Source organism: Pungitius pungitius, chromosome 6 (genome assembly GCF_949316345.1).
Source record: "Pungitius pungitius chromosome 6, fPunPun2.1, whole genome shotgun sequence".
NCBI lineage: Eukaryota > Metazoa > Chordata > Actinopteri > Perciformes > Gasterosteidae > Pungitius > Pungitius pungitius.
Window position 1 is genome coordinate 21,692,331 of NC_084905.1, and position 27,425 is coordinate 21,719,755.

Below are 27,425 nucleotides of genomic sequence, written 5' to 3' on the forward strand. Positions count from 1 at the left end.
TACATTTCATAACCCCCCCCCCCCCCAACAAATAAAACACTCCTTATATTAATTTTCATCGTACAGCTTTGTTCTTGTAAGGACTCAGATTGAAAGACGAGGTTAAGTTGGTACGATGCGCTCGGGGCTGCTGAGGTCGAGCTCCTGGTACAACAGGAAGCTCCTCAGTCGGGGGGGAAACACCAGCGAGCTCATGATTTCGGGGTTGTTGAGTCTCTTCAGGGTCAGACGCCTCCTGATCTCCAGTCTGCAGAGGTGCCCGAGGGGGCGAGGGCTGTCTGGAGAGCAAAACATGAATAATAACAAATGGAGACCAGCAAGAACCGACCGTTGGCATCAAATACAAAGAAACTGTTAGACTCACTGAGGACCTCGCGTATTTCGGGCCACTCCCTCTGCCCCTCCAGGAGGAGCCTGAGTTTGGAGCAGATGCGGACGTGGCCCACGTAGTCCAGCAGAGTCCGGACCACGGCCCCCGAGAGGTGCACCACGCAGCAGAGGCTCACGAACTCGCAGAACTGGAGAGAGGACGGACATTTAGCGCCATCACTGTCGCCTCCATGAGGACGAACACTTTCCTACTGACTCCTTCACTTGTTGTCCTTCCGCCTCGATGATGAATGTGGGACATTTTAAATTACTCTACCAGCTAATTAGCACCATCAGATTGATGGACCTTCAATAGTCAGATGTTCTTTTGCTGCTGAAACCTTCCTGTCAAATGAGAAGCATCTTCAGCCTGGTGCATGCAGTGCAAAAGGTTCGAATGTTAAACATTACCATCCTAATCCCTGCGGTCAATGAGAAACATATGAGAAGCACCAAGGTGAGCCGCTCACAGGTATCTCCCCCCCCGCCTCATCGGGAGCGCGCGGGGCGTCGTCGTCGTGGTGACAGTGGAAGCAGCTCTCCACCTCGTAGCCGGCGTTGAGCAGCAGCCTCATCATCACCTCGTCCTTCAGGCAGTACTGCAGCGCCGTGGGGAACGCCGTGTCGCTCACCACCGCGAAGCGCCGGTTCACGTCGGCCTTGGCCGCCAGCAGCAGCCGGACGATCTCGTGGCGCCCCGAGCGGACCGCCACCAGGAGGCAGCACAGCGGGTCCAGGTCCGTCCGCGCCCCGGCCGCCAGCAGCATCCGGGTGCAGTCCACGTCCCCGTTGGAGACGGCGAAGTACAAGGCGCTCCTCCGCATGTCCCGGTAGCTTCCAGAGTTCCTGGCGTCCATGCGGTAGTTGACGTTGAAGCCGCGGGCCAAAAGGAGCTTCAGGCAGCGGCGCTGGCCTCCCTCCGCCGCCGAGTGCACCGGGCTCTGGCCCGCCTCTTTGATGGCCTTCTTGGTGGTCAGAGGGAGCAGCATCTTCAGGGCACTGCGGGAGAAGGAAAAAAAACAAGAGGAGTCAGGTCCTGCACCCCCCAAAGGCAGACCGGCCAATCGCAGCGCGGAATCGCCCCGGTTCGACCAGGGTCAAATGTCCTGAACCCTCATCAATGGTTCCAGATGTTCTCTGGAGATGGTCGTAGGAAGCAGATGTTTCTCTCTAAAGAACCTGCGGACAGAGCAGAACTTTCTCCACGAGCGGTCTGCTCACTCGTGGTGTCCGGCGTGTGCCGCCTTGTGGACGGGCAGGTGACCGGTGCCACTCGGCAGGTTGGGGTCGGCTCCGTTGTCCAGCAGCAGCTGGATGCAAGCGGTGCTTCCGGACCCGGCCGCGTCCAGCAGGACGCTCTCCCCGCTACAGGCCTGAGAATTCACTGAGCTACCTGGAGGGGGGGGGCATAGGACACCAGGTGTCCAGGTTACATCATTCCTGCCCGGTCCCTGGACCGCGTTTTCAACCATCAGACTGACCACAGTTCAGCAGAATCTCAGCCACGTGGAAGTGCCCGTGCTCCGCGGCCAAGGCCAGCGGCGTCCTCCCCGATTCGTCCCTCTGGGTGACGCGGCCGCCGTTCCTCAGCAGCAGCATCAGGACGTCCACGTCTCCGGCCGCGGCCGCCTCGTGCATCGCCGTCCTCCTCCTGCGGCAGACCTGATCCACCCAGGCGCTGTGCGCCAGCAGCGCGGACGCCATCTCGCACGAGCCGGCCTTCACCGCTGCAGGGGGGCAGAGAGGTGTCTCATGGCTTATCATTCATATAATTAAATAAGCAAATATTATATTATTATTATTATATTACATAATTTTAGGGTTACCTAGCAGCAGCGGCGACTCGTTGCTGCCGTTGGCGTTGAGAGGCGAGGCGCCGTGCTCCAGCAGGCTCCTTACGTTGTCCACCAGCCCGGCTTTCACCGCCAGCGTCAGCGGCGTCTCCCCCCCCACCGCCGTCCTCTCCTCTAGGTCGAGCCCCCGAGCGCCCACTGACAACGAGCACAAACACATCAACACCCCCCCCCAGGCCTCGTGATGCCACCAAACTGGAGCTGAAGCATAACGTACATTGATCACATCAAGTGAAGTGCTCCTGGTTCTTTTTGAAACCTGTTAATTGATTAATCAACTGAAATAGTGTTTATAAATATGAGTATTTGTCCTCAAACTGAAGAATTGTCCTCACATGTCAGGACGGTCTGCAGAACCTCCAGGACCGGCTGCGAGGCGGCTCGATGGAGGGGGAGCCAGCCGTGAATGTCCCGCTCCCTGAAGGCGAAGGTGTGCCTCAGCATCCCCCGCAGCGTCGGGACCTCACCTGGTTGCCGTGGCAACGAGATAACAACCCACAAAGGAAATCCAGGACTCGCTAGAAGCTGAAGCAATATTCTGTACAAAGTGCCTGCGTATTTATGGGATGGTTCTCAGCAGCCAACAGGCGTCGGCGTGTAACGGTGAAGGCACTTCCTGTCCAGCTCACCTTGACCGATCGCTGCCAGGACCTTCAGACTTTCATCCGTCGCTGCTTCTAAACTAACAGCCGGAGCGGAGGAAGCAGTCAGCCGGGTTTGATCACATCGACACGTGTCTTTTCATCATATTTTGTGTTATTACTTGGGGGGGGCGTGGCTTCCAAACCTTGCTGCAGATTTCAGAAAAGCATCTTGGCAGGACTCTTGAATACTGAGCTGGATGATGTAGTCACTGAGCTCCTCTTCAGCGTATTCTTCATCAGTGTCCATCCCTCTGCAGGGAGGACACAATAAACAAGGATTTATAATATTCACACATTTATCAATTATAAGCATGAGCACATTAGATAGATTTTATTCTGCTGAAGGAAATTTGCTGAGATAATCTTCTGGGCCTGTCTGATGATGGTTTCATCAAAGACAGCCTGTGGAGTGGGATGCTTTCGGACCCCCACGATGGCTCTGTGTTAGCCGGTGATCTGAGCCTTCAGCTGGACACTGAGGTCACCAAACCGGGCCGAGACTCCAAACCGCAGGATGCTCTCAACTATGAGGAGCAACACTTTGTGGTTGACATCAAAGAACCTCAGCCATTAATCACAAATCACCGTTAAAGAACTTGTGTTGTGTTGATTGTAGCGCCCCCTGTGGACTAAAGTGGTGGTGTCATTATACTGCAACAAGGTCTGACGTTCTGATTCTCTCTGTCCTGGTTCTGGTTCTTCGGCGGGTCCAGGAATACGTCCTGGGTGTCCAGCAGCGTGGTGTTGGCTGCCAGAGAGAAGTTCTTCTCCTGGAGGAGGAGGAGGAGGAGGAGGAGAATGAGGAGATGCTGCTGAGCTCTCCCCCTCCCTGTCCCCCAGAGGGACTCAGACTGCAGGTCCGGTGGACTGGTCTCTGCTGGAGGATCTGGGTCTGTCCACAGTGGACTGGTCTCTGCTGGAGTCTGAGCTAAAGGAGGTTCTGGTGAACCTGCATGACGTGGTCTGGTTTCCCAGGAATGTCTCCGGTGAGGAGCGTTAAGAAGAACCATAAATAGACCATCGTCTCTCTGACGGTCCGGTTCATAAAACGTGTTTTCGAAACAGTTCCAGTTCAAACGTTGTCACATTCATTAGATTTGTGGGACACTTTGAATAAAGTCGTATTGCTCTTAATGCTCTTCAGCAGAGTTCTTGTTGGTTTCCACTTTGAAGTCCAAAATCTCTGCTGAAGCTCAACTCATGACCGTCTTTTAACATCTTTTGTATTTTTTTTGTAGTGCCAGTAGGTACAAGGGGGGAGACAAAACAACAGAAAACCAACAATAGAGAAAACCGACACAGTGTTGATTTAATACACTTCCAAATAATTGCCGGTGCAGCTTAGTTATTGTGTTAATGTGTTATTGTGTTAATGTGTTATTGTGTCCCACCCTTTTACAAACATTAAGAATGTCACACAAAGAAAACAACGGTTTGAGTCAAATACCTGCAGATGGACTCCGGAGACTCACCTGTGAGACGTGCAGCTCGGTTCTGTCCCGAGGTGAAGAACCGGGGGGCGATGGCACCGAGGGGCGTGAGCGGGTCGGCACCTGGCCGCTCTTAAATATAGCCGGCTACGTGTGCTATTGTGTCGAGCTAAGCCGGGTCTTTGCAGGGAGTCCGACATTCTAGACACCCCCCCCCCCCCACTAAATCATTGTGTTTGTTTACTGGTGTGTTTTATCATGAATGCTTCACATGTATATATATTACCGAGGTAAAACTGAAGTTAAATTGCTACATTGAAGAATAGTTGAAGACAGTTGTTCTGCATGTAGCTGACTTGTCGTTGCAGTTATCATCATGTAGTCTGGACGCTCCTCGTTGATGATCTGAAGCATAAATGTTGTTTCAGGCAGAAATCACATTAATGGCCATGAACCAGCTGAGATGAAACACAGAATGACATCATGTTGGATCTTGTCTCCTGGGTCTCCTCGTGTTCTGTTCACATTCCCTGTGATCCTGAATCTATTAGCTGGTCTGGTCTCATGTGTGAAACAGTGTGACACCCTGACCCCCCCACCATCCCCCCTCCCTCCCAGACCCTGTGATCTCGGGGGGCGGCTGATGTGCAGCTGCAGATTAGTGGAGCTTTGCGGGGGCCAGCACGTCGCCTCCTCGGGCTCTAGGGCTCAAATAGCAGCTCAACATATAGGCTAGAGACCCCATACGGTCATTCTGCTGGGGGGCGGGGGGGGGGGGGGGGGGGGGGCTATAAGATGACCCTGATTCTGATCAAAACAGTGACACAACAGACTTCAGGACCAGACTTGAGTTTGGTGCTACTAGTGATGGTCTTTCTTCCGGTTCACTTGGAGGAAAAGTTTCAACATTCTTTGGTGTCGAGTGAATCAAAAACAGACTGGTTTTGTCAAAGTTTCGGGGCTTTTACTTTGGCGGGCCAAGCAACAAATGCTTCCCCTTCTGTGCTGTAGAGAAGTTTTACTTTTAGAAAGAAGTCTTGGTTTTACTTCGAGGAGAAAAGCTGACATGTTGACTTTTTGATGTAAATTTAAATGTGTGTGTTTTGTCTTACATCTTGTTGACACTTTCTCATTGTTTCAGTTTTTTTTACATTATTTAACTTAAATATATGCTTTTATTTGTTAAATAAAGTTGAACCTAACTAATCACTATAAATATCCCTCCTTCCTTTTTACTAAAAAGAAGGAAAATGAAGGGAAATGAATAAAACATCAAGTCATGAAATAAGTGGCGTTTTCCGTCTCCATAGCAACGCGTAAACTCTGGCGTTGCCTGGTAACCGAGCAAACGTTAGAAGAGACGGGATCAGCCGCGCGTTGCTAACAGCAAACGTTTTAAAGAAGCTCCTCGTCGCTGCTGGGGGGCTAACTAGCTAATAAATAAGCTAATAAAAAAAACTAGCTAGCGTTAGAGCTAACGAGCTAACTAGCTAGCGTTAGAGCTAACGAGCTAACGAGCTAACTAGCTAGCGTTAGCCGCTCACGATGTCGGAGCAAACAGGAAAAGAGGAGCAGGTGGAAGAAAACATTCAACCAGACGCAGCTGAGCAGCCGGGGGGGGACGACCCAGAACCGGGGGGGGACGACGGAGAACCGAGGGGGGACGGACACGAGGAGCAGCCCGGCAGGTCGACCACAGGTGAGTCCGCTTAGACCACAGGTGAGTTTATTTTTAGTACTCACAAAAAACACTTTTTAATATTAAAATGTCTTTCAAGTTTGTTTCTTTGAAATTTTCTAAACTTAAAAAACAGGCAGAAGATATAATTTACAGAGAACAAATTGCCCTCAGAAGACCTTTCTCATGACAGACCTCTTGCTCTTCAGGTGCAGGAGCTGATCACCAGGTGAGGGAGCCTCCCGGAGGAGAAGGTGTGCGGAGCTCCACGGCTACAGGTGACATTTCCTAGACGTAGCTGTACGCCGTGTTGTACGCACGGTCCTTGACCTTCTGGACTGTGCAGACGTTCCGGCGGAAGAAGCTGAAGCTGAAGCAGAGCCTCGCGGGGGAGAAGGTGTGGGAAGCTCCACGGCTACAGGTAAGTCTCATGGAAGTAATGACAAATAAGATAAAGGAACCCATAACCAAGGGATGCTGGGTCACATCATTCACCTGCCGTGGGATTGTGTCGGCTGCAGTGAAGGTGGTGCTGGTGCCGGGGGGTCACGTGATGACGGTGGCCTTCGCCATCGGCCTCCGCGTCCAGCAGCTGAAGCTCCACCTCGCCGCCGAGCTCCGAGTTCCTGCCGAGGTTCTGCAGATCTCTTTGGACGGTGTGTCCCGGGCCGGTCCATGGAAACAAGCCCCGCCCGATCATCCTACAGGTGTACACAGGTGTACACCTGTAGGATGATCCACATGTGGTGCTGATGAAACAAGAAGATGCTTGTGTTTATCTTCATTGCTCCTCTCAGAGTGGCAGCAGTCATTTGGCAACAGAAAACAATCTTCAGTTTAATTCTGAATCTAAAATAAATGAACAACAAACAATAGATTTTGATGAGTAGCAAAAGCAAAAACAAAACCTTTCATGTAGATATTTTCCCTGGTGATTTGTAGCCTGAAGAAACAAAGCAATGAAAAAATGAATTATCTTCTGCTTGAAAAGCAAATTTTTTTTTTTTTCTCATGCTTGGGTGGTGGATGAAATATTCCCCTTTTTTAACCTAGTATACAAAAATACTAAGTAAAATAAGTAAGTACAGAAGGGAAGTAATCAACTAAGTACAAGTGCTTTTAAAGTGTACTTCAGTGCAGTGATGTTGCTCCTCAGGCCGCGTGGTGGAGGAGCAGCAGAGCCTGATGGAGCTCGGCGTGCAGCCTCAGGGCTCCACCCGGATGGAGATGAGCTCCACCGACCCAACCGCCCACCCGCTCCGCCCGCTGCGCCCCCCGGAGCGGGACAACGTGCCGGACGTCATCACCGTGCGAGTCCAAACGGGTCAGAACGCGCTTTCATTGTTTCATCGTTGCTCCGACATGTTTTCACAAATAGGAGATGCGACATAACGAATAAAATAAATCCGAATAAAGAAACCCTGTCCAATGAGCAGTGACCCCCCCCCCCCCCCCTGACCTCTAGACGAGGGCGTGTCCCGGGAGGTGGTGGTGGAGATCGAGCGCCCCCCCCAGCACAAGGCCTTCCTGGGCGGCTACAGGCACCGTCTGACGGAGGTGGAGTACCACCACGCCGCCGCCCAGACTCCGCCCAAGAGGAGACCCGACAGAGAGCTGGTGGTCTTCAGCCGCGACAGCCAGGTAACGTGCACCTCCTTCATTACGCATATCGCTCACCTGTTGACCTGAGCTGATGCCTCCGTCAGACGGTGCACGTGAGGTCTCGTGCGCAGCAGTGTCCGGTCGACGTCGCCACGCAGATGGCCGCCGTCGGCTGCTACGTCTCCTGCACAAGCGACAGGCCGGTGACTGCGCACGGCGCCTACGTCACGGCGGAGGAACGCCACGGCGCCCGGCTGAGAGCGGTGGGTTTACGTCTGACCACGATGCGCCACGCCGTTTCGTTCCCTATGTATGTATACGTGTGTGTGTGTGTGTGTTTGTCACCTGGCCAGGTGATCCGTCTGCAGGCGTTCGCTCGCCGCTGGCTGGCCCGGCAGGAAGTGGAGCGGCTGCGGAGGGACCGGGACCAGCGGCTCGCCTGGCTGCAGCTGCAGGAGAGGAGGAGGAGGTGGGAGAAGGAGGAGCAGCTCAAGGACCGCCGTCTCCGCCGGACCAACCCACAGAGGAGGAAGGACTTCCACCTGCTGTACCACGCGCTAGAGAGTAGGCTGTGTGTGTGTGTGTGTGTGTGTGTGTGTGTGTGTGTGTGCGGGTCTGTGTGTGTGTGTGTGTGTGTGTGTGTGTATCAGCGGGCTCTGACCCCGTGTCTCCTCAGCCTGGAGGTGTGAGGAGGAGCAGCGGGTCACTCGGTGCCTGCAGGGAGCAGACATGAAGGCCTCCTTGTGCTCGCTGATGGATCAGCAGACCCAGCTGATCTCCGGCATCGAACGGCATCGCGGCGCCGCCCGGGACGACGGCCGAGAGCGAGCGGTCAGCCGCCTGCTGGACAAGGTCAGAGGTCGCTGCTCCCATTATGGAGACTAATAAAGGGTTGTTTGATCCTATCAGCAGTAGTGGTAGCGTTCCACTACCTCGTGGGAGTACAGTTTGTAGTAACACTAGCGTAGTAGAAGTAGCAGCAGTATTAGTGCTATCAGTTGTAGTAACACCAGTAGAAGTAGCAGGGGAGGCCGTAGTAGCAGCAGTAGTACTAACACTTTGTGTGCGTGCGTGTGTGTGTGTGCGTGCGTGCGTGCAGTCGGCGGCCCCTCGTTGGTGGCGAGCGGCAGACGGCCGGATGGTGGAGATGGACAGTGAACACACCATCAGAGCGAGAGAGCTGAGAGACCTGTACAAAGACATCAGCTGCTCGTCTGTCAGCCAGGAACAGAGACTCCACGTCCTCCTGACCCTCAAACACACCGTGAAGGTGCACACACACACACACACACACACACACATGCTTCATTGTAATTTAGTTAAGCCTAACTCCACTGAACTTATCTCATAGTTCGTTTGGTTTTTTTCTGTTACTTTTGCACCTGAGATAAGCTCCAGTCTCTAAAGTGACATAAGGACTCTTGTTTTCATCCTCACTGCACAGGAGCACGAGTGTCAGCTGACCCGGGACGTGGTGGGTTTGATTGACAGGGAGGTGGACCTGATGACTCGGGGGGTGAAGGCAGCCAGCCTGGAGGGGCTGAGGAAGAGGATCTCCACTCTCTTCCTCCAGTACATCAAAACGCCGGCGTTCAACCCTGAGGTGGCCAAGCTGCTGAAGGTGAGCCTGTGGGAAACGTGCACCTCTTTCACAATAAAATGCGTGATAAATACCTCCCTGTGATCTTCAAACCCGCCTCCAGGTCCCTCAGAACGCCTCTCAGCTGAAGAGCGACATGTTCCTCTGCGTCGCCTGCCGCCGCTACCTGCTCTCCTCCGACTTCAGCCCGACCGCCGGCACCGGTCCGAGCGGCCGGTGCCGCGACTGCACCGACCTGGACAACGTGGCGAGGTGCCGGGAGGACTTCTCCCGCTACGAGAACATACTGAGGAGGCTGAGAGCCGACGAGCAGCGGCTCAACGAGGAGGCCAAGATCCCCTTCCTGCTGCAGGTGACCCGCTCTCAGCCCGCGGGCTTCCGTCCATTCTGGTCCCTGCGTTGCCCTGACCTCCACGTGTGTGTGTGTCCTCGCAGGTGGAGGACCTGCGGTACCTGGTCGAGGCCGTCTGGGCGTCCCGCTCGGCCCTCCAAGCCAGCAGCGACCTCTACGACCTGGTGTTGGTCCGCTGGGAGCGCCGGACGGACTGGAGCCCCTGGAACTGCATCCTGCTGTCCAAAGAAGAGGCTGCAGCTCACCTGGAGGTGGAAGACGTCCACAAGGTGTGTCTCTGTACTGCCGACGTGTGCAGGAGGTCATTGTGGACGTGTTTCCTGGGCCACCGTCCTGAAAGTAACACCTGGAGCCGGTGTGAGGAAGTACTGCAAAGCAATATCACGCAAACGTCAGGCTGCTACAACTCAAGCTCAACCGTCTCAATCGTCCCTCTTTAACTAATTACTCCTCCCATTCTGAACGGATTCAAGTTGCCTCATTTCAGAAGAGTTTTTTTGTTATTTGCAGAACAGAATAAAATGTCCTAATGCTAATTTGTTATAATTCTTTTTTTATTATGACCTTTGTGCTCACACACCTTCAGTCGAGTTCAGACTCCGCCTCCTCTCTGTGTGTTCAGGCGTACGAGGCCACGTTCATCCGCAGGATCCAACACAAACACGTGCTGGCTCGGCGCCACTTCAGCCAGATCCCCGTCATGGCCGAGCACCTGGACCCTCGGCCGCCCCCCCCCCAGGGTGACCAGCTCGTCTCCAAGACCGTCACCGTGGTGACAGGCCGGCGCACCAGCCACAGCTCGGCTCCTTAAGGAACGTCTTATTGTGTCGTTATCCAAAATAAAGCTCATGCTGCTTTGCCTTGTCATATTAATTTTTGTTCTGATGCTTTTATTTTGAAAGTAGGATGTGGAGACACTGAGAGGCCTGCAGATAAAATTATACAGATGACACAAAGATGGAAGAATAGAGGAATATGAATACAATTTGGTTGTTAATTTCATGGAAAAAATGGGAAAAAATGACATGAAAAAAATGATTAGGAAGTATTATACTTCAAAAAGTCAATATAATTTAAGTTAAAAATGTTTGAAAATAAGAAGAAATATGTTTAGCTTAAAAAATCTGATAATTAAAAAGATTTTCAAAATATTGTGGTAGACTACAGGGAGAAGTGTTCTGTCCTGTCCCTGTCCTGTAAAGCAACTTTGAGTCTCTGAAAAGCACAAAATAAAACCAATTAATTATTATTATTATTATTACAAGTGAGGGGGTGGGTGTTGGAGGGGAGGTATATTTTGACCAGATGTCTCCACCAACGAACCATGTCAAGGAGTTCCGGCCTAACGAGGCAAGAGAGTAAGAAATTGAGCAATTAGAGAGGGGAAGCATAAGAAGGGGAACAAGGAACTGAACAGGGAAGAAATGGGGAGTGAGAAAAGAGTGAAGTCAACGCAGGAAAGGATTGCATGGATTGACCTGACCTGACCTGACCTGGCTGACCTGACCTGGCTGACGACCCCCCGCTGTGTATCGAACTACTTTGGAAGAGGACCACCCGTGTATGACCTGGGACAGGACGACAACGACGAGAACGAGTACGGAGGAGCAGCAGGGCGTGGAGCTTATCCTCCTACACAGCCACGTAATCTAAATAAACTGTTCAAACTGTACCCCGAGTCCGGCTTGTGTCCTTCAACTGTGACGTGGAGGTCCCCACCTCGGGGTTTGCCACAATATGTTAGGTCGCAAAATGTCACAGAAGGAAAATTCAATAATCAGTAAAAAAATTTGGATCGACAAACGTTTTGAAGAAAAAAATCTTAAAATATTTGAAAACAAGTAACGTTATGGAGATAAAAAGTAAATACATTTAGGTCAAATAATGTTTGTTTTTTTAAATTGGAAAATAGTATTAGGTCGAAAAATGTTTTGAGTGAAAAGTCAAAATATGTTAAGTCAACAAATCCCAAAATGTTTTGAAAAACAAGTCTGAATATGTGAGGTGGAAAAAGGACAAAAAAATAAATAAATATTAGGTAAAAAATGTCCAAGTATATTGGGTCAAAAAGTGTATGTTTGGAGTTAGTATAAAGTACAGGTACACAAGTAAAATAACTAAAGAGGATTTGTCTTTGTTGACAATGAAAGCGTGTGCAGAGAGGACTGTATGACATTTAGAGAAGTGATGCTCACAGCAGCTCAATGTTTATTGATCCGATTTTATTGATTCCTTTTTGAAAAGAATGATTTCAGCTTAAATGACCCATAAAACCCACAGAAGGTTTCATTCTGTGATTTTGAAAAGATACATAATTAAAATCCATAAACACCTTCTTAAATATGTTCATATATATGAATCCCAAATATTAAATAATGAACATTAAAACAAAATTTGATTAATTTGGCACATGGGTATTTAAGGAACATCATTTCATGAGGACATTGTTCTGATGATTCAAAGTTGAAGGCAGATTAAGTAGTTATAATAAATCCGACTATATTAGACAATATCCACGCATTCATTCAATAGATTATTCATTTAAAAGAAAAGTTTGTTCTACTCTGTGTGATTGACAGCAGAGATGATCAGAGGAGCAGAGTTTGTACCATTATCATTTAGACCTGGACTAAAGAGTGGGTAGAGTTTCTCAGTGAAGCAGCAGCCAGTAAAGGAGTAGATCAGAGCTGCAGCATCAAGGTCAAGAAAGGAGACCAGACCCTCCTCATAATCTACAAACACCCCCACCTTCTCAGGCCAGGACTCCAGAGAGAGACAGACTGATGGGTCTTCAAGAGCTTTGTACTCATTCTCATTCCTCAAACATATCGTCCAGTAACCATTCTGAGGAGACAGTGTGATTTTTCCCTTCCTGTCGATGGACTTTCTCACGACTCCTAAATCCCACTCCGTCTTCTCTTTAACCTGAACCTCGTAGTAAAATCTACCTGAAGAGAAACTCTGCTTTCCTAAAACCATAACACAACGATTAAATCTCTCTGGATTGTCTGGTAGATTCTTCTTCGCATCTCCATCTTTAACTTGTTTTCCATCATCAGACAGGATGAGTCTAGGATTTGCTGTATCAGGATCGAGTGTCACATCCACTGCAGACTGCTGGACTCTCTTCAGCTTCAGCTCCAGCAGCTTCTTCATCTGGTTACTGAGCTTCTTCTCCAGCTGGTTCACAGCTCTCACCACAGTCCCCTCATATGAAGGTGGACTGACTCTGACTCCTGTCCAGTCCTTGGTGGGTGGAGCAGTGTTCAGGGTCCTGAAGCTCTGGAGGAGGTGGAGGTGGTCTTCAGAGCGTGAGAGCTGCTCCACCTCAGTGCTTCTCTTCTTCAGATCAGAGATCTCCTGTTCCAGCTCTTTGATGAAGCCTTCAGCCTCTTTCTGTGTCTTTCTCTGCTTCTCTTTGATGGTGTCCATGAGCTCCACCTGGCTTCTCTCAACAGACTCCTTCAGAGCGCTGAAGACCAGGACACCTTCTGCTACCTCTCTGTCTGCTTGTTCCTCACTGAGCTTCACTGAGTGTTTGATCTCCTGAATCTTCAGTCGTCTCTTCTGGATCATCTGCTGGACTTCAGCCTCAGTCTTCCCCAGCTCGGCCTTCTTTCCTTCATATTCTTCTCTCAGAGGAACAACATCATGGTTCTTGTGGTCTAAAACAGTGCAGAGCATGCAGACACACATCTGGTCGGCCTTACAGAACAGCTCCAGCAGTTTATCGTGCTTCGTACACATCCTGCCTTCCAGGTTCTCCACAGGGTCCATCAGCTGATGTCTCTTCAGACCTGACGTAGTCAGATGAGGCTCCAGGTGAGCTTCACAGTAGGAGACCAGACACACCAGGCAGGACTTGAGGGCCTTCTCTTTGGTTCCAGTGCAGACGTCACAGGGAACTTCTCCTGGTTGGGCAGCTTGTTGCTCTGAGCTGCTGCTGCTGGCTTTCTGTTGAGCTGACAGTCTGAACTGAGCAGCCATCTCAGAGATGAACGTGTTGACCTGCAGCTCAGGTCTGGTGGAGAAGACCTTTTTACAGTTGGGACAGTTAGGCGGGACATTAACGTCCCAGTGGTCAGTGATGCAGGCTTTACAGAAGTTGTGTCCACATGGTGTGGTGACTGGATGAGTGAAGACATCCAGACAGATGGAGCACAGGAACTGATCTTCAGTCAGCAGACAGCTGGCAGCAGACATATCGATGCTCTGAGGACAAGTGTGGAGAAACAAGACTGTTATTACAGTGCTTTACAATTCAAACTAGGATTAGTAGAACCTCTTTAGTCTATGAAAGTCAGACTCAAAGTTCCATAGAAACCACATTACTGCTGCTCTTTGCCCCCTTCCAGAATTTTTCCATCTTTGTCACACATTAAATGTTTCAGATCATCAAACAAATTTAAATATTGATGAAGATAACACAAGTAAACAAAAACTGCAGTTTTTAAATGAAGGTTTTTATTATTAAGGGGAGAAAACCCCTTGATGGCCTGTGTGAAACCTAATAACTGGTTGGGCCACCAGAAACAAAGACTCATTGCCAGTTATTGTTTGATAAGTGACAACGAGTCTTTTACAGCACTGAGGAGGAACTTTGGCAAACTCATCTTTACAGAAATGTTGTAATTCAGCCACAACTGTAAATATAAACCAAACTAGATTAGAAGTGAATGCCTTGGAAGTGATAAATAGCTGTGATTTTATATTTGATTGATTATATTCATTTTGAGGTTGAGATTTGCAGTAAAAGAGTTTAACAGCTACTGTTAAAATACTGCTGTTAAAAAGCACTATTTAAAGTGTTTGAATAAATGAAAGGGCACAATACATTTAATGCATTTTGAATCATTGCCCAGCACTAGTATTTATATTTAAAACCTCTATGACCCACGATGGCGCTGAACACATTTACCCTGAGAGGAACTTCCTGTCTGAGATTTCAAGTTCAACCAGGAAACCGGTGATGTGAGTTAGCTTAAGCTAACGCTAGCTGTGACTGTGTTCCGTCTCACTTTAACTATCCAGAGTTCAGTCTCTGTGGGTTGGTTTCTCTGATGTTTTATCTAAAGGACACATTTCTACGGCTTAATGTTCTTTATGTGATAAAAGCAGACGTCCAACAGTCAGATTGTGGTGTGAACTAAACGTGGAGCAGATGTTTAGTTCATGTATCTAGTCTTTGTAGAGCAGCGTACTCACCAGAGTTTGTCACAGATCCTGTTGTGTTGTTGATGAGAAGCTGCTGGATTCAGTTGTTTCTTTAGAGAGAAACAGAGAGGCTCGTCTGGACTAAAGCTCTGCGTGACTCAAAACTACTTTACTTTACCTTCAGTGTGACCTTTGAGTCCTCCTCCTCTCAGGGAGGGAGGGGGAGGAAGTATTCAGCTCCTCCTCTGTGGGAGAAGAACGTAAGGTCAAAAGTCATGCATTGAAAACATGTTTTTATTCCTAATGTATCTGGAGTAATATTCCTGCTGCATTAGTGTGTTCGTTGTTTGTTGAGTCCTTTATACAGGGTTCACATATATATATATATATTAGGGCCGGGACTCGATTAAAAATATTAATCTAATTAATTAGAGGCTTTGTAAAATAATTAATCGAAATTAATCGCATTTTAATTGCATAAATATTTGACCTGAGAACAGTGAGAAGAAATTTTTTTCACATGGATTTTTATTTTTATTCAACCAATTCCAGTGTAGCAATTGCATTTTTAGAAATATAGTACTTTCAGAAATTCTGGTAGCCTATAGGTAAGTAGACCTTCTGTAAACTAGGTTTTTTTAAGTAGACCAATACTTTCAAGTACATTCAGAACATTGGTTATTTTTTCAGACGTGGACTTAGTTACCCTGGTCCTTAAACCAGTCATCTGGTGCAGTGTGGGTTGGGTGTGGGTCCTTGTACGTCCACGCTAGCTGCTAATTGTGTTGCGTTGAGGTGATACTTGAGGCTCGATGTGAATTCCTTGTTGCATAGCTTGCACACAACCACGCTCTTATCGACGCTTCCATCCGTGTGTTTATTATAAGAAGATTTCCCATTCACGCGGCCACCCGACACGGTCTCGTCAGCTTCTTCGTTCATGTTCACTGTGGTTTGTTGTTGTCTGAAGTCATGGACGCTAGTTGGTGCTCCAGTATAATCGGTCCTCCGAAACTCATCCAGTGAGAAACGTTCCGCGGTGCAAAAAATAAGTGTAAAAATGCGTAAAAAACGTTTAATGTGTTATTTTTTTGTGTAATTAATTCATCTTAATTCACATTGTAATTAATTAATCGCAATTAACGCGCTAAAGTCCCGGCCCTAATATATATATATATTAGGGCCGGGACATTAGCGCGTTAATTGCTATATGTCCTGGCCCTAATATATATATATATATATATATATATATATATATATATATATATATATATATATATATATATATATATATATATATTTATATATATATATATATATATATTTATATATATTTCTAATAACAAAATAATCAGGATGATATAATCATGATATATATATATATATATATTTATGTATATATTTCTAATAACAAAATAATTATGATGATTTAATCATGATATATATATTTATTTATTTATAATAACAAAATAATCATGATGATATAATCATGATATATATATATATATATTTATATATATATATATATATATATATAGGAAAGTTGAGCCTATATGAAGTTGGAATGCAAAACTTTGATTAGAGATCATGATTATTTTGTTATTGATTTATTTACATGAGTTACATACACACAGTATGTTAACTTAATAAACACAGACCTAAGACTGATTCTGCATTCAAGCTCTGAGTCTCATTTTCTGTAGAAACTGTCAAACAAAGAGAGAGAAACAAATTTCAATACAGAGTGGACGAAACCAAATGTCTGAATATTCTAATTCTCTAACAATCAACTTCCACATTTTCTCAAAAAAAATGTACACTGTATGATTTCTTTAGGGTGGACATTGGGATTGGGCCACGTGTTGCTTCCCTCATTCCAGTCAAAGATCGTCTAGACACGAGGAGGTATCTCACTGAGGGTTTACACCTTCCCCCTGCTCACCTGCAGTGGGCTTGAACCAAGTTATTTTAAGTAAAAGGTTTGTCTTTGTGCACATTTGATTTAAGTGAACTTCTCTACTGTTAATGAAGCAACTTCACAACACATTTACTAACGACTGTAAATACATTTGAGAGCTACTTATGCAGAGGGAATGAGCCTCAAAAAGTAAAAAAGCATGTTTCATTTGAAATGTGTTTTATTGCTTTTTAGCAGAGAACTTGATATGAAAATCCTTACCAGCTTATTAGCATAGCTTAGCACAAAGAGAAGTCTGACTGAATAAAAAGCCAATGGCTGCTCATTTTTAACACCTTGATTCTTGTAACAATTAAAAGCCGAAAATAATGATAAAGTAAAATAATAAAACAGATCCATACTAACTGTTTTCCCGTTTTTTGCTTCATGTTAATTGTAATGTTGGTGTACTAATAATAATAATAATACATTTTATTTATATTGCGCTTTACATGTGAGGACACATCTCAAAGTGCATTACACGAGCAGAAACATTAAAAGGCATTGAAAATTAAAAGTACATATTCACATTCAGAGGTAGCTAAAAGCAGTTATACTAAGAGAAAGCAATAAAACTACTACAGTGTAAAGGATTATTACCACGTCAACAGACTTCATGCTCATATTGTACTTTTACTCCAATGCATTTATTTGATGATCATGGCTGTTTTTGTTTAAATAAAACATATTAAATATTCTTACCTGATTCGACATAGGACTATTTGTACAAAAATACCCCTGAATTTGGTTGAGCCATTAAAATTCCCTTAAATGTATTATTTAGTTTTAGAAATATAATAGTATAATATAATAATAGTATATATTAATAACACTTTAAATATATACTTGTTTGCACTACTTTTGATTCAGTATTATTAGTACTCTTAGTTACTTAAGACTTTTCGTCCTACTGGAGTATTTTTGAGTGGTTTTATTAGTATTAGTTTGCCACATAAATGACCCGTTTTCCGCGAGCTTCCTGGTTTCAGGAGAAACCAACAGAGTGAGACCTCTCGCTATTATTTCCGTGTTGTCCTATCTGCGATTGCAGCCACAGGTGGCTCACCTGTATGAGAACGCGCGCGAGCGCCGTGCTGCGGCCAGCGGCGACGGCGGCGCGCTTGCATTCCAGCACGCGCACTCCCGGTGCAACGGAACGAAAGCGCACGCGGGGCGACAAACCTCTGGAAATATCGACCGTTTGCACCGGAAATAACCGACGGAAAAATAAACAAACGCGCCACCGGCACTGAAGGGAGCGCGAGGACGCACGGGGGGGGCAGAGGCAACGGAGGTTCGGTAAAGTGCCGCCGGTAACGCCACGTCGACTGGAAGAAAGACCCCCAACAGCTCGGGGCACGTCGGTCCGACCCGGTCTTCCTCGAGCCATGCTGGACCCGTCCTCCAGCGAGGACACCGGCGGGGAGTCCGACCCAGAAGCCGCCCGCGAGCCTCCGAAGAAACCGGCGGGCGGACCGGCGGGGAAACGCGGTGAAAACAACGGCAGCAGCAGCCGGGCGGGCGGCGAGCGGCGTCGGTCCGCCGCACCTGGAGCTGAACCCGGTCCAGGTGCTCCAGACAGCGGGGCTGCAGGTGAGGAGCAGCAGCAGGAGGAGGAGGAGGACGAGATGAAGGAGCGGGAGCGCATTCAGAAGGAGGAAGAGGAGCGGAAGATGAAGCTGCAGATTTACGTGTTCGTGCTCCGGTGCATCGCGTACCCGTTCAACGCCAAGCAGCCCACCGACATGGCCCGGCGGCAGCAGAAGGTGAGCACGTGCAGCGCGCACCTGTTGGACTACCTTCTTATTTACATTACATTACATGTCATTTACAATGGGCCCGTTTGAAGCGTTCTGTCCCACGTGACGTTTTATTGAAAGAAAATCACTTTGCACATAGTTGGAACCACAAGAAGCTGCTGAATAATTCGGCAGGTGTTTGATCCACTTATTTCTATCAAATAGTTCGTCTTTTCTTCGACTCTCTGTTGCTTTGAGGTACAGAAAATATAGCTGAGATAGTTTTATTGTAAATAGAAGGTCGTTCAACAGGTACGTTGACTTGGACATTTTAAAACTGGCTGCTGGGACCCAACTGTCACGTTTTAAAATATCTCTGAAACCTGTTCTAATGGTAGGCCCGCTTGATGCTGCGTGGGTTTGTTCTGTTCATCTCTGTCTGGTAGGAAGGAACCTTGTAATCCAGCTCTTCAGCACATGCATTTTTTCCACTGGCTTTGAATAAGAACAAGGCAACAACCACCCTTTGACATCAGCATTATCTCATGCAACAGTCAATGGAGAATCCCCCACTATGTCACCTTTGAGCTGGTGCTATGCCGTCTCTATGTCACCTTTGAGCTGGTGCTATGCCGTCACTATGTCACCTTTGAGGTGGTCCTATGCCGTCACTATGTCACCTTTGAGCTGGTGCTATGCCGTCTCTATGTCACCTTTGAGCTGGTGCTATGCCGTCACTATGTCACCTTTGAGCTGGTGCTATGCCGTCTCTATGTCACCTTTGAGCTGGTGCTATGCCGTCACTATGTCACCTTTGAGGTGGTCCTATGCCGTCACTATGTCACCTTTGAGCTGGTGCTATGCCGTCACTATGTCACCTTTGAGCTGGTGCTATGCCGTCTCTATGTCACCTTTGAGCTGGTGCTATGCCGTCACTATGTCACCTTTGAGCTGGTCCTATGCCGTCACTATGTCACCTTTGAGCTGGTGCTATGCCGTCACTATGTCACCTTTGAGCTGGTCCTATGCCGTCTCTATGTCACCTTTGAGCTGGTCCTATGCCGTCTCTATGTCACCTTTGAGCTGGTCCTATGCCGTCTCTATGTCACCTTTGAGCTGGTCCTATGCCGTCACTATGTCACCTTTGAGCTGGTGCTATGCCGTCACTATGTCACCTTTGAGCTGGTGCTATGCCGTCACTATGTCACCTTTGAGCTGGTGCTATGCCGTCTCTATGTCACCTTTGAGCTGGTGCTATGCCGTCACTATGTCACCTTTGAGCTGGTCCTATGCCGTCACTATGTCACCTTTGAGGTGGTCCTATGCCGTCACCATGTCACCTTTGAGCTGGTGCTATGCCGTCACTATGTCACCTTTGAGCTGGTGCTATGCCGTCTCTATGTCACCTTTTGAGCTGGTGCTATGCCGTCACTATGTCACCTTTGAGCTGGTGCTATGCCGTCTCTATGTCACCTTTGAGGTGGTCCTATGCCGTCACTATGTCACCTTTGAGCTGGTCCTATGCCGTCACTATGTCACCTTTGAGCTGGTGCTATGCCGTCTCTATGTCACCTTTGAGCTGGTGCTATGCCGTCACTATGTCACCTTTGAGCTGGTCCTATGCCGTCTCTATGTCACCTTTGAGCTGGTGCTATGCCGTCACTATGTCACCTTTGAGCTGGTCCTATGCCGTCTCTATGTCACCTTTGAGCTGGTCCTATGCCGTCACTATGTCACCTTTGAGCTGGTGCTATGCCGTCACTATGTCACCTTTGAGCTGGTGCTATGCCGTCACTATGTCACCTTTGAACTGGTGCTATGCCGTCACTATGTCACCTTTGAGCTGGTGCTATAATGCTATGTCACCGTTAAGCCAGGGTTTCCCCATCCATTATATTGGCTCCACCCAAACATTATTTTCCTGCTTCTTGAAGACTAATAACATAAACTTAGTTGGCGTCTTGAATCCTGTTAGCTTCCTGCCTCTGGAGGCGGAGTTAATGATGCGAGCGGCGCTAAGCGTTGCCACACGCCAAGTTCAGCCTTCAGCGGGTTGTGGGTGGCCCCCATGATGATCACACCTCAGGGCTTCACCTCCCAGTGAACAGATGAATAAATATAGAGGCTGTTTATTGTTAAGGAAATAACCTGCTGCAGCACCTGCGTGTCTTCTAAAGCTGAAGCAGTTCGTGGTCGATTCCAAGGTCAGACCTCAATTTTAATTGGGCGGCCTTCTCTCAGTTGACTTATTTTTCACAGGTTCCTCTGGTAAACACAAGATTTAAAGTGTGTGTTTGTCCTGATGTCTCCCATGGGTGTTTACTCCGGATATATATGTATATAATATATTAACCTTTTAAAGTTATACTTACACAACAGTCAACCCACAGAGACAAACTTTTTATTTCTATTCATTTAAAAGATAGTGTTGCAGGTGAAGAACATTTTGACTTCATGTGGCCTCGGGGCGAGCGAACGTAGTCGTGTTTCTTTGCACTAATCCAACATGGACTCTTCATCAGAGCAGGTCCTCGGCGTGAATCGGACTCACTGTAGAACCATGAGATGACCAGAGAAACCAGCCGTGCAACATCCAGCCGTTCCTGGTTGACACAGTGCTGATGTTGGACTGGACCAGCGCGCTGCGTTTAAAGCGTCTGATGTCACGTCTGCTTTTGGAGAGGCAGCGCTCCTCTAAGAGCTTTCCTCTAACGGTCACCTCTCTGCTCAGAGGTTGTGAGAAGTTTCCCTTTTTGTTCTGGAGGCATCAAGAAAGTCCTTGAGGGCGAATGAGGGAAGTCTGGCATCGATGAAATGACTCACGTCTGTGAATCAGACGACAAGAAGGAGACCTCCGGAGGCCCCTGGATGAAATAAAGGATGTTTATTTCCCAAAGAGCAAAGTGACTCATTATTCAAATAGAAATAGAAAATGAAAGTGTTCAATGAGCCGCTGATCAGAATCACCATGTTCCACACAGACCAGGAGGTCCAGTCTGTTCCAGCAGAGCTTTAACTGCTTCCTCCACTGTGGAAAAGCACCTTTTCCTTGTGACCATTCAGCACCTTTTGTCTCTGCAGAACTTCCTGCCAGGAGCTTTCCTGGGATTGGAACCTTTTCTTGTTGTTCCCCGACCTCGTGGACACACACACACACACACACACACACACACATATATATATATATTCTATGTAATATTCTCTCTGCGCTGCGGCGTTGAGGCTTATATTTATTCTAATTTGGAGGATATTGGTGCAGTCATTCATTCATTGTCTCTGGGGGGGGAGACGCCCACCTGTTGTGTCCTCACGCCTCTCAAACATCACGAGCTTCCCGTCTTCCCCCGATCTGTTTTTGTCCTGTTTCCAGTAGCGCAGGGAAAGCATGAGTGCAGAGACCCCCCCCCCCCCCATCAGGAGGACCCACGCACCCCCCCTCGGCACACATCTAATCCCTGGCAGCTGTTTATCACACAAACACGATAAGCACGTCTCTGCTGTAAGAAGCAGCTTCTTCTGATGTGGACGCTCTTTATTTTCTATATTTTATTTCTGCGGGTAAGTGGGCGTGATTTTTTTTTTTGGGGGGGGGGGGGGGCAGATTTGCTGGAGGCGACTTCCGTCCTCCTTTGTCATGTCTCCTTCCTCTGTCAGAGTCTCTGAGACAGGGCTCTTCCTCAGAGGGTTATGCAACCTCTCCTCAGACGTGAAAGGATGCTTCAGCAGGGATCTGATGGAGCATCACACATCCAGCCCCCCCCCCCCTCATCCACGTGTTCTAACCACTACATTTCCCTTCATGTGGTCCAGGCAGAAGTCACGTGCACTGGTGGAAGTGACCGTGTTGCTCTTTAAACCGTATGAACACTTAAATGGTTAATTACAGTTTTTCTGTTTTTGTATCAAAGGGGGGGGGGTTCGATCTCTGGAGTCTGCTGCAGCAAAACCAGACTTTTCTTTAAAAGAATCAACATTCACTGAGAAAAAAACTTCTACAGAACCGACAAACTAATGTGTCCGGTTCAAATAACCAAAGTCCTCAAACTAAGGTGTTCAGCCCAAGTGTGTGATCTTTATTTCTAGCTGTGAATTACTTTTCATAATAATATTAATACTCTGGTTGTCTTTGCCCTATGAGCTATATAAATCTAAAGAAAAACAAACTATTTCCATACATTCAAAGTAGGGCTGCAACTAACAATTATTCTGATAATCGATTAATCGGTCAATTATTTTTTCGATTAATCAGATACAAGCTTTAATTTCTAACCTTTTATTCTAAAACAACTGCAAATTCACATTGGAAAAATAATTCAGAAAGTACTGATTGCTCTTCCAACAAAGTAATATTAATGTATACAAGACAACAGATTGAAAAATGAATGGTCCAAAAAAGTGTTTAGTCTTGCTAACTGCTGCTATTAGCGAGCTAACGCTAGCTGGATCAGCTGGATGAAGAGCTGCTGGAGGCTCCTTACGTTCCTCACGTCAAAACAGGACAACGTGGTGCTCCTGTGTTACGTTACGCTGACTTTTTTAGTTTATTCAATGTGAAATGCTCGCACACCTTGGACGACTCAGCCTGCGTCACGTGACTCACAACAACAACAACAAGTGGCTGCTCTTTCCTCTGCGTCGACTCGGCTCAAGTTTTTTTAAGATAAGGAAATTTGTTGCCAATATTTCAATCAATTTTTATCGATTTCATCGATTCGTTGTTGCAGCCCTAATTTAGTATAAATGATCAATTCCCTCTCGGACACCTGCTGTTCTGCCAAAATATGAAGAAATGTAAAGATGTTCAGTTAATACGACATCATGTTACCTCCGGCTTTCTTGTTGAATGCAGCTTTAGTTATTTTAAGATCTTTGGATGAACGGCGAGCAATACCGCTTTTTATTTTCATTTCCAATTTAAACACCCACAGAAGGAAGCCCAGAATGCATTGCAAAAACACGAGCTCACACGCACTCGAATCCCCCTGCACGACACTCTCGCTCTGTAGGTGTAAGAGACTCAAACCTCTCGGCTGAATCGGGTAAATTACACCAAACCAAACTGATGACACATGCTGTGCTGATGAGGGGGATCATATGTTCTCACATTAGCGAACGCGCTGGAAAGGGAAAATATGCTTTATATAAATATCTGTATTGTTTCCAGTGTTTTTTTTAATTTTTTACATGAAATATTTTGACGCCATAATCTCGTTGTGGCGAAACACAAAAGGCCCGTTAAATGTGGCGAGATTTCAATTGAGGCGACGACAGCGGGGGCTCAAACGTCATTAACCCCCCTGAGCCTCAAAGCTGTCACATGTTCCCTCTGCTGCTTCTTCTACTGCAGAATAACAGCGCCGCTCGGCACCAGAAACCCAACAAAAAAAACAGCCTTTTGTGCGGAATAACATTAATAATGACATAAATCACTATATATCCAACATGTTACCATGTTGCATTTAAAATGCATATTAGAAAGTGAATGATGACCTTTTTCTAAGCAGCTTGAACTGTGCTTTTATTAAAAAACATGACTTTAGTTTTGGATGGTTCACACTGACTTCAGTTCACAATTTCAGGGGTGTTTATGTGAATACGTTTTCTGCATCCGTGTACACCAGCAGCTCGAACAGAACCATCTCAATTCAGTACCAACGGCAAAAGAGAAACCATAAGACATGGCATCGGATCCGTGACTCAAAACCGCGACACCATCCGATAAAAAGAAATAACGGCGTCCTCTTTTATGATGTGCTGTTAGTCCTCCCAGCTTCACAGTGACTTCCATTAAAAACCCATTTCTATGAATCTGAACAGAATTATACTTGGTATTTAGTTGATTCCAGATAATCCTGTCGGCCTTTTCCCAGTGCGGCGGATTGAATGGTGAACGGAGGCTTTCAGCCTCTCTGTGGACTTCCTTCACTTGTTGGATTCTCGGGACGTGTGTGAAAAGCGTGAATCATTCCTTTTGTTTGTTTGTTTTTTTCCATTCCTCCTCGGGACGATCTTGGTAACCTGATATTGAGTAATTGAGCCGTTGAACATAAAAAGCAAACGGAATGCTTAAAGTAATCCCACGCCGTGTGTCTCCTAAACGCGGTGTTTTGGCAGCAGCTGTTTAAAGATCCAGAGGCTGCTCCTCTCCATCTCAGTTAAACTTAGAATAAAAGGATTCCAATGCGTGTAATCCACTGTGTACGCAAATAGAGAAAAAGGCTGGAGCTGTTCAGTAAATCTGGCAGCTGGCGCCCGCCGTCGGCCTCCATCAGAGGGAGGTTTTCATGTGCGGTTCAGTCCAGCAGCGTGTGCCGTGGCTGGATGAAGATGAGATCACAGGGCAAAGATTGACCTGAAGGTGAATTCAGCAAATTGAGGCTCCGCCATCGCACACCCCCTCAATGAGAGAGAAGTAGAGAAGGATTCTACCTTACGGAGATGAAAGGGGAAATGACAGCTGGAGCTCCTGCTGAGACATCTCGCATGAAGATGAAATGCCAGACGTTCCGAATTCAAAGCGGCGTCCGAGCGGCGACCGCCGTTATCCGTTCTTTGAGGATTACGACAGCGGTTGCAGGCCAACTTACGTAAAACCAAAGGGACCAAGTCATCACCTTCCACTGAGTCGTAAACTCACTGATGTAGCATGAAATGATGGTTCCTTTAGAGGCAACTTCGCTTGCTTGCTATCTCCATCATGCTTTAAAGACACAGTAGTTCCAGGGTCTAATGGTACCCTCCATCTGGAGAAGACAAGCTAGCTAGCTAACTAGCTAGCTAATAATGATATATTGGCGGATTCCAATAACTTTCAGTGTGAAATAAAGATTTCCTTGCTAACGTTATTATTCCTCGCTCAGGACTGAAGTTTTGAACATCTTCTGTCTCTTCTGCTTGGATTCTATTGACTCTACTGGTGAAATACTAAATCCTTGGAGTTCGGTTCTGTTTCACCGCCCTTATTACACGTAACACACGGATGTAAAGTTTGTATTTCTGGTGTCTAATGGTCTCAGTGTCGGTACTTTCCCGGGCAGTGGAGCGTGAGCAGTCGGCACAGTGTGATCCTCAACAGTTATTCATTTTATTGTATTTTACAGGAAGCTTCTCCATCATGTTGAATTTAAAAATGGAGCTCCAGTAGTGCTGCAGCCATTCTTTTAATCGATTTTTCACTCTAATGTGCAGTTATCAACCCCCAAAGGAGCAGAATTGAGATGCACACAAAACGCTTTCCCTTCATTCTTTACTAAATGTTTCCATTGTAATCTGTGTAAGGATTTGTGACAAGAACCATTAATTGGGTGGAGGTGCTGTGAAGCACAAAGGCTCTGTAGACCTCCGTCTGGGAAATAGAAAATGTATTTGCAATCCTTTTTTCTTTTTCATAGCCGAACCCTTTAGACCGAAGTCACTCCTGATTGAATTGCTGCACATTCATTGCGTTCAGAACCTCTGAATTAACCTCCTTACGTGTCCATCATCGGACAATGACCAATTATTCCTTCAGCCTCCCTTACAGCTCTACCTTCGACTCCTGCTCCCATAAAATGACTCCACTTCTCTCTGGATTTCTTCCCTCAGTAAACATTGTAAACATGGGTTCACTCCTGGTATGTGGTGAAGAGGTCTGTGCACGTTTCAGCTTCAGTACTTTACATCTCATCACTTTCCTAAATAGATGTATGTTCCTGCATGTGTGCTTTTTCTATTCTGTTTCCATAGAGCAGATGTTGTGACAATGCAGGAGATAACCCACACATGGGAACTGAGGGATGGAGGGGTATAGGAAGTGTGAAGATCAATCACTATCTGACACCGCTGGTCCAGAGGGGGAACACCTAAACATCCTGGGTAACCGCCGTCTGAGACAAAACCGGTTTAAACTAGTCTTCAAGGACATGAGGAGATTATAAAAAGGGTCCGAGTCGGAGTAGACAGACTCTTGGATGGATCGCTTTCTGATTCGTGTGTAGAGTCTCCAGGTGCATCTGCGGGGAATTACTCAATGGATCTTTTTCCCTTCTAAATAAATGTTAACTTTTTAACGTAATTGATTGACGTGTTGGATTTTTCCTCATCAACCAACTCGGAGGGATTGAAAATCCCAACAATACTGACGCAGGGAAGCGTTGGTTTCATTGTTTCTGAGTAGAGAATCCATCAAAGTGGATGTTCGCGTACCTTTAATTTCCACGTCACTGTGTCCTTGCAGTTAAGAGCATCTAAAACTCTTCTATTTGATGTGTTCAAGGCGCTCTGACATTTGAGGAAGCAAACAAAAGGGTTTATTGGTCTTTATAGCTTTGCTTTGTATATTTGTTTTTCCACCTGCAGTGGACCAGGTTCTGATATTTGCTTTTTTGATGAAGACACAAATATGAAACTGAAAAACACCTTTTTAAGCCCTTTATAATTTCTACTGAGGCAGAGGATATTTTCTTTGAACCATGTCATTTTTTTCATTTTAACTCCTTTTGATCCCTCTACCCACAAAATATAATGATCACCCGCGGAAACGGATTATTGGACATGCTCTCCATGCAATGTGCCAGTGGCATTGTGGGTAATGTAGGCCTCACAAGTGCACTATTTTTCTGTGTCACACACTACTGTAACATTGACCGGGCTAGCTGTTTGCAGTCTCAATGCTAAGCTAACATGAGAGCGGAGAGGAACCGTGGGAGGACGCGATGCTGCAGGGGTGCGTTTGTGTTGTCGTGGGAAACCGTCTCCCGGGTTTGTCACGCATGATTCTCCCCACAGCGACCCTGCTCTCCTCCGATAAAGTCACACAGGCCTGTTCTTTGACTCACAGTCTTTAAGCTGGAGGAGCGGCGGTGGTGCATTGTGGTTCCTTTGGAGGCGAAACGAAGCGGGTATTGTTTGGGGCGGGCTCTGTGTGATTGACAGGTCTCTGCCAGAGATACGGTCATTAAGGTTCATCTGTTGAAAAACAGGCTTCAGAACATCGGCTCACAAACCGATGGGTCGTCATGACAACCATATATATATAGGTGTATAACAATGCATTCCTATACTGATTT

At 46.9% G+C, this 27,425-nt stretch overlaps 4 protein-coding genes across 5 annotated transcripts in view; 2 read left to right on the forward strand and 2 right to left on the reverse strand.

The window, feature by feature from the left end:
• Positions 1-39: 39 nt before the first annotated feature.
• On the reverse strand, positions 40-4,496 carry LOC119195466 (ankyrin repeat and SOCS box protein 15-like). Its single transcript, XM_037450404.2, has 10 exons — positions 4,339-4,496; positions 3,010-3,117; positions 2,852-2,904; positions 2,558-2,689; positions 2,196-2,360; positions 1,851-2,096; positions 1,591-1,762; positions 840-1,368; positions 365-518; positions 40-278 (listed from the first exon to the last, which is right to left on the reverse strand). Exons 1-10 carry the CDS (start codon positions 4,494-4,496, stop codon positions 103-105), a joined length of 1,893 nt encoding a protein of 630 aa, XP_037306301.2. The 3' UTR covers positions 40-102.
• A 1,138-nt stretch (positions 4,497-5,634) lies between these two features.
• iqub (IQ motif and ubiquitin domain containing) lies at positions 5,635-11,024 on the forward strand. Of its 2 annotated transcripts, XM_062563183.1 has the most exons (14): positions 5,635-5,995; positions 6,184-6,252; positions 6,321-6,395; positions 6,496-6,630; positions 7,131-7,298; positions 7,440-7,615; positions 7,681-7,839; positions 7,930-8,140; positions 8,253-8,428; positions 8,676-8,846; positions 9,021-9,197; positions 9,280-9,528; positions 9,612-9,797; positions 10,151-11,024. In XM_062563183.1, the coding sequence occupies exons 1-14, from the start codon at positions 5,842-5,844 to the stop codon at positions 10,337-10,339; spliced, it is 2,295 nt and encodes a 764-aa protein (XP_062419167.1). In that variant the 5' UTR covers positions 5,635-5,841; the 3' UTR covers positions 10,340-11,024. The 2 variants fall into 2 exon arrangements, with proteins under 2 accessions (XP_062419167.1, XP_062419166.1); XM_062563182.1 differs by having other exon boundaries at positions 7,681-8,140.
• Positions 11,025-11,815: 791 nt separating this feature from the next.
• On the reverse strand, positions 11,816-14,866 carry LOC119195472 (zinc-binding protein A33-like). The gene is made up of 2 exons (XM_037450412.2): positions 14,734-14,866; positions 11,816-13,740 (listed from the first exon to the last, which is right to left on the reverse strand). Exon 2 carries the CDS (start codon positions 13,729-13,731, stop codon positions 12,088-12,090), a length of 1,644 nt encoding a protein of 547 aa, XP_037306309.2. The 5' UTR covers positions 13,732-13,740; positions 14,734-14,866; the 3' UTR covers positions 11,816-12,087.
• A 2,813-nt stretch (positions 14,867-17,679) lies between these two features.
• The window catches only part of LOC119195461 (calcium-dependent secretion activator 2), a 37,169-nt gene continuing 27,423 nt past the window's right edge, over positions 17,680-27,425 (forward strand). The window contains 1 exon segment of the mRNA XM_062563017.1: positions 17,680-18,405. Coding sequence (XP_062419001.1) covers positions 18,028-18,405 — 378 coding nt within the window. The 5' untranslated portion in view covers positions 17,680-18,027.

Excerpts from the sequence above, each read along its gene's own strand:
- LOC119195466 (XM_037450404.2), bottom strand. The coding sequence starts at position 4,496 with ATGTCGGACTCCCTGCAAAGACCCGGCTTAGCTCGACACAATAGCACA. Across the intron at positions 3,118-4,338 it reads CCGAGCTGCACGTCTCACAG|AGGGATGGACACTGATGAAG; the intron begins GTGAGTCTCCGG and ends TCCTCCCTGCAG. Across the intron at positions 2,361-2,557 it reads TCTGCAGACCGTCCTGACAT|TGGGCGCTCGGGGGCTCGAC; the intron begins GTGAGGACAATT and ends GCTCGTTGTCAG.
- iqub (XM_062563182.1), top strand. The coding sequence starts at position 5,842 with ATGTCGGAGCAAACAGGAAAAGAGGAGCAGGTGGAAGAAAACATTCAA. Across the intron at positions 6,253-6,320 it reads GCGGAGCTCCACGGCTACAG|ACGTTCCGGCGGAAGAAGCT; the intron begins GTGACATTTCCT and ends TGGACTGTGCAG. Across the intron at positions 6,631-7,130 it reads TCTGCAGATCTCTTTGGACG|GCCGCGTGGTGGAGGAGCAG; the intron begins GTGTGTCCCGGG and ends GTTGCTCCTCAG.
- LOC119195472 (XM_037450412.2), bottom strand. The coding sequence starts at position 13,731 with ATGTCTGCTGCCAGCTGTCTGCTGACTGAAGATCAGTTCCTGTGCTCC.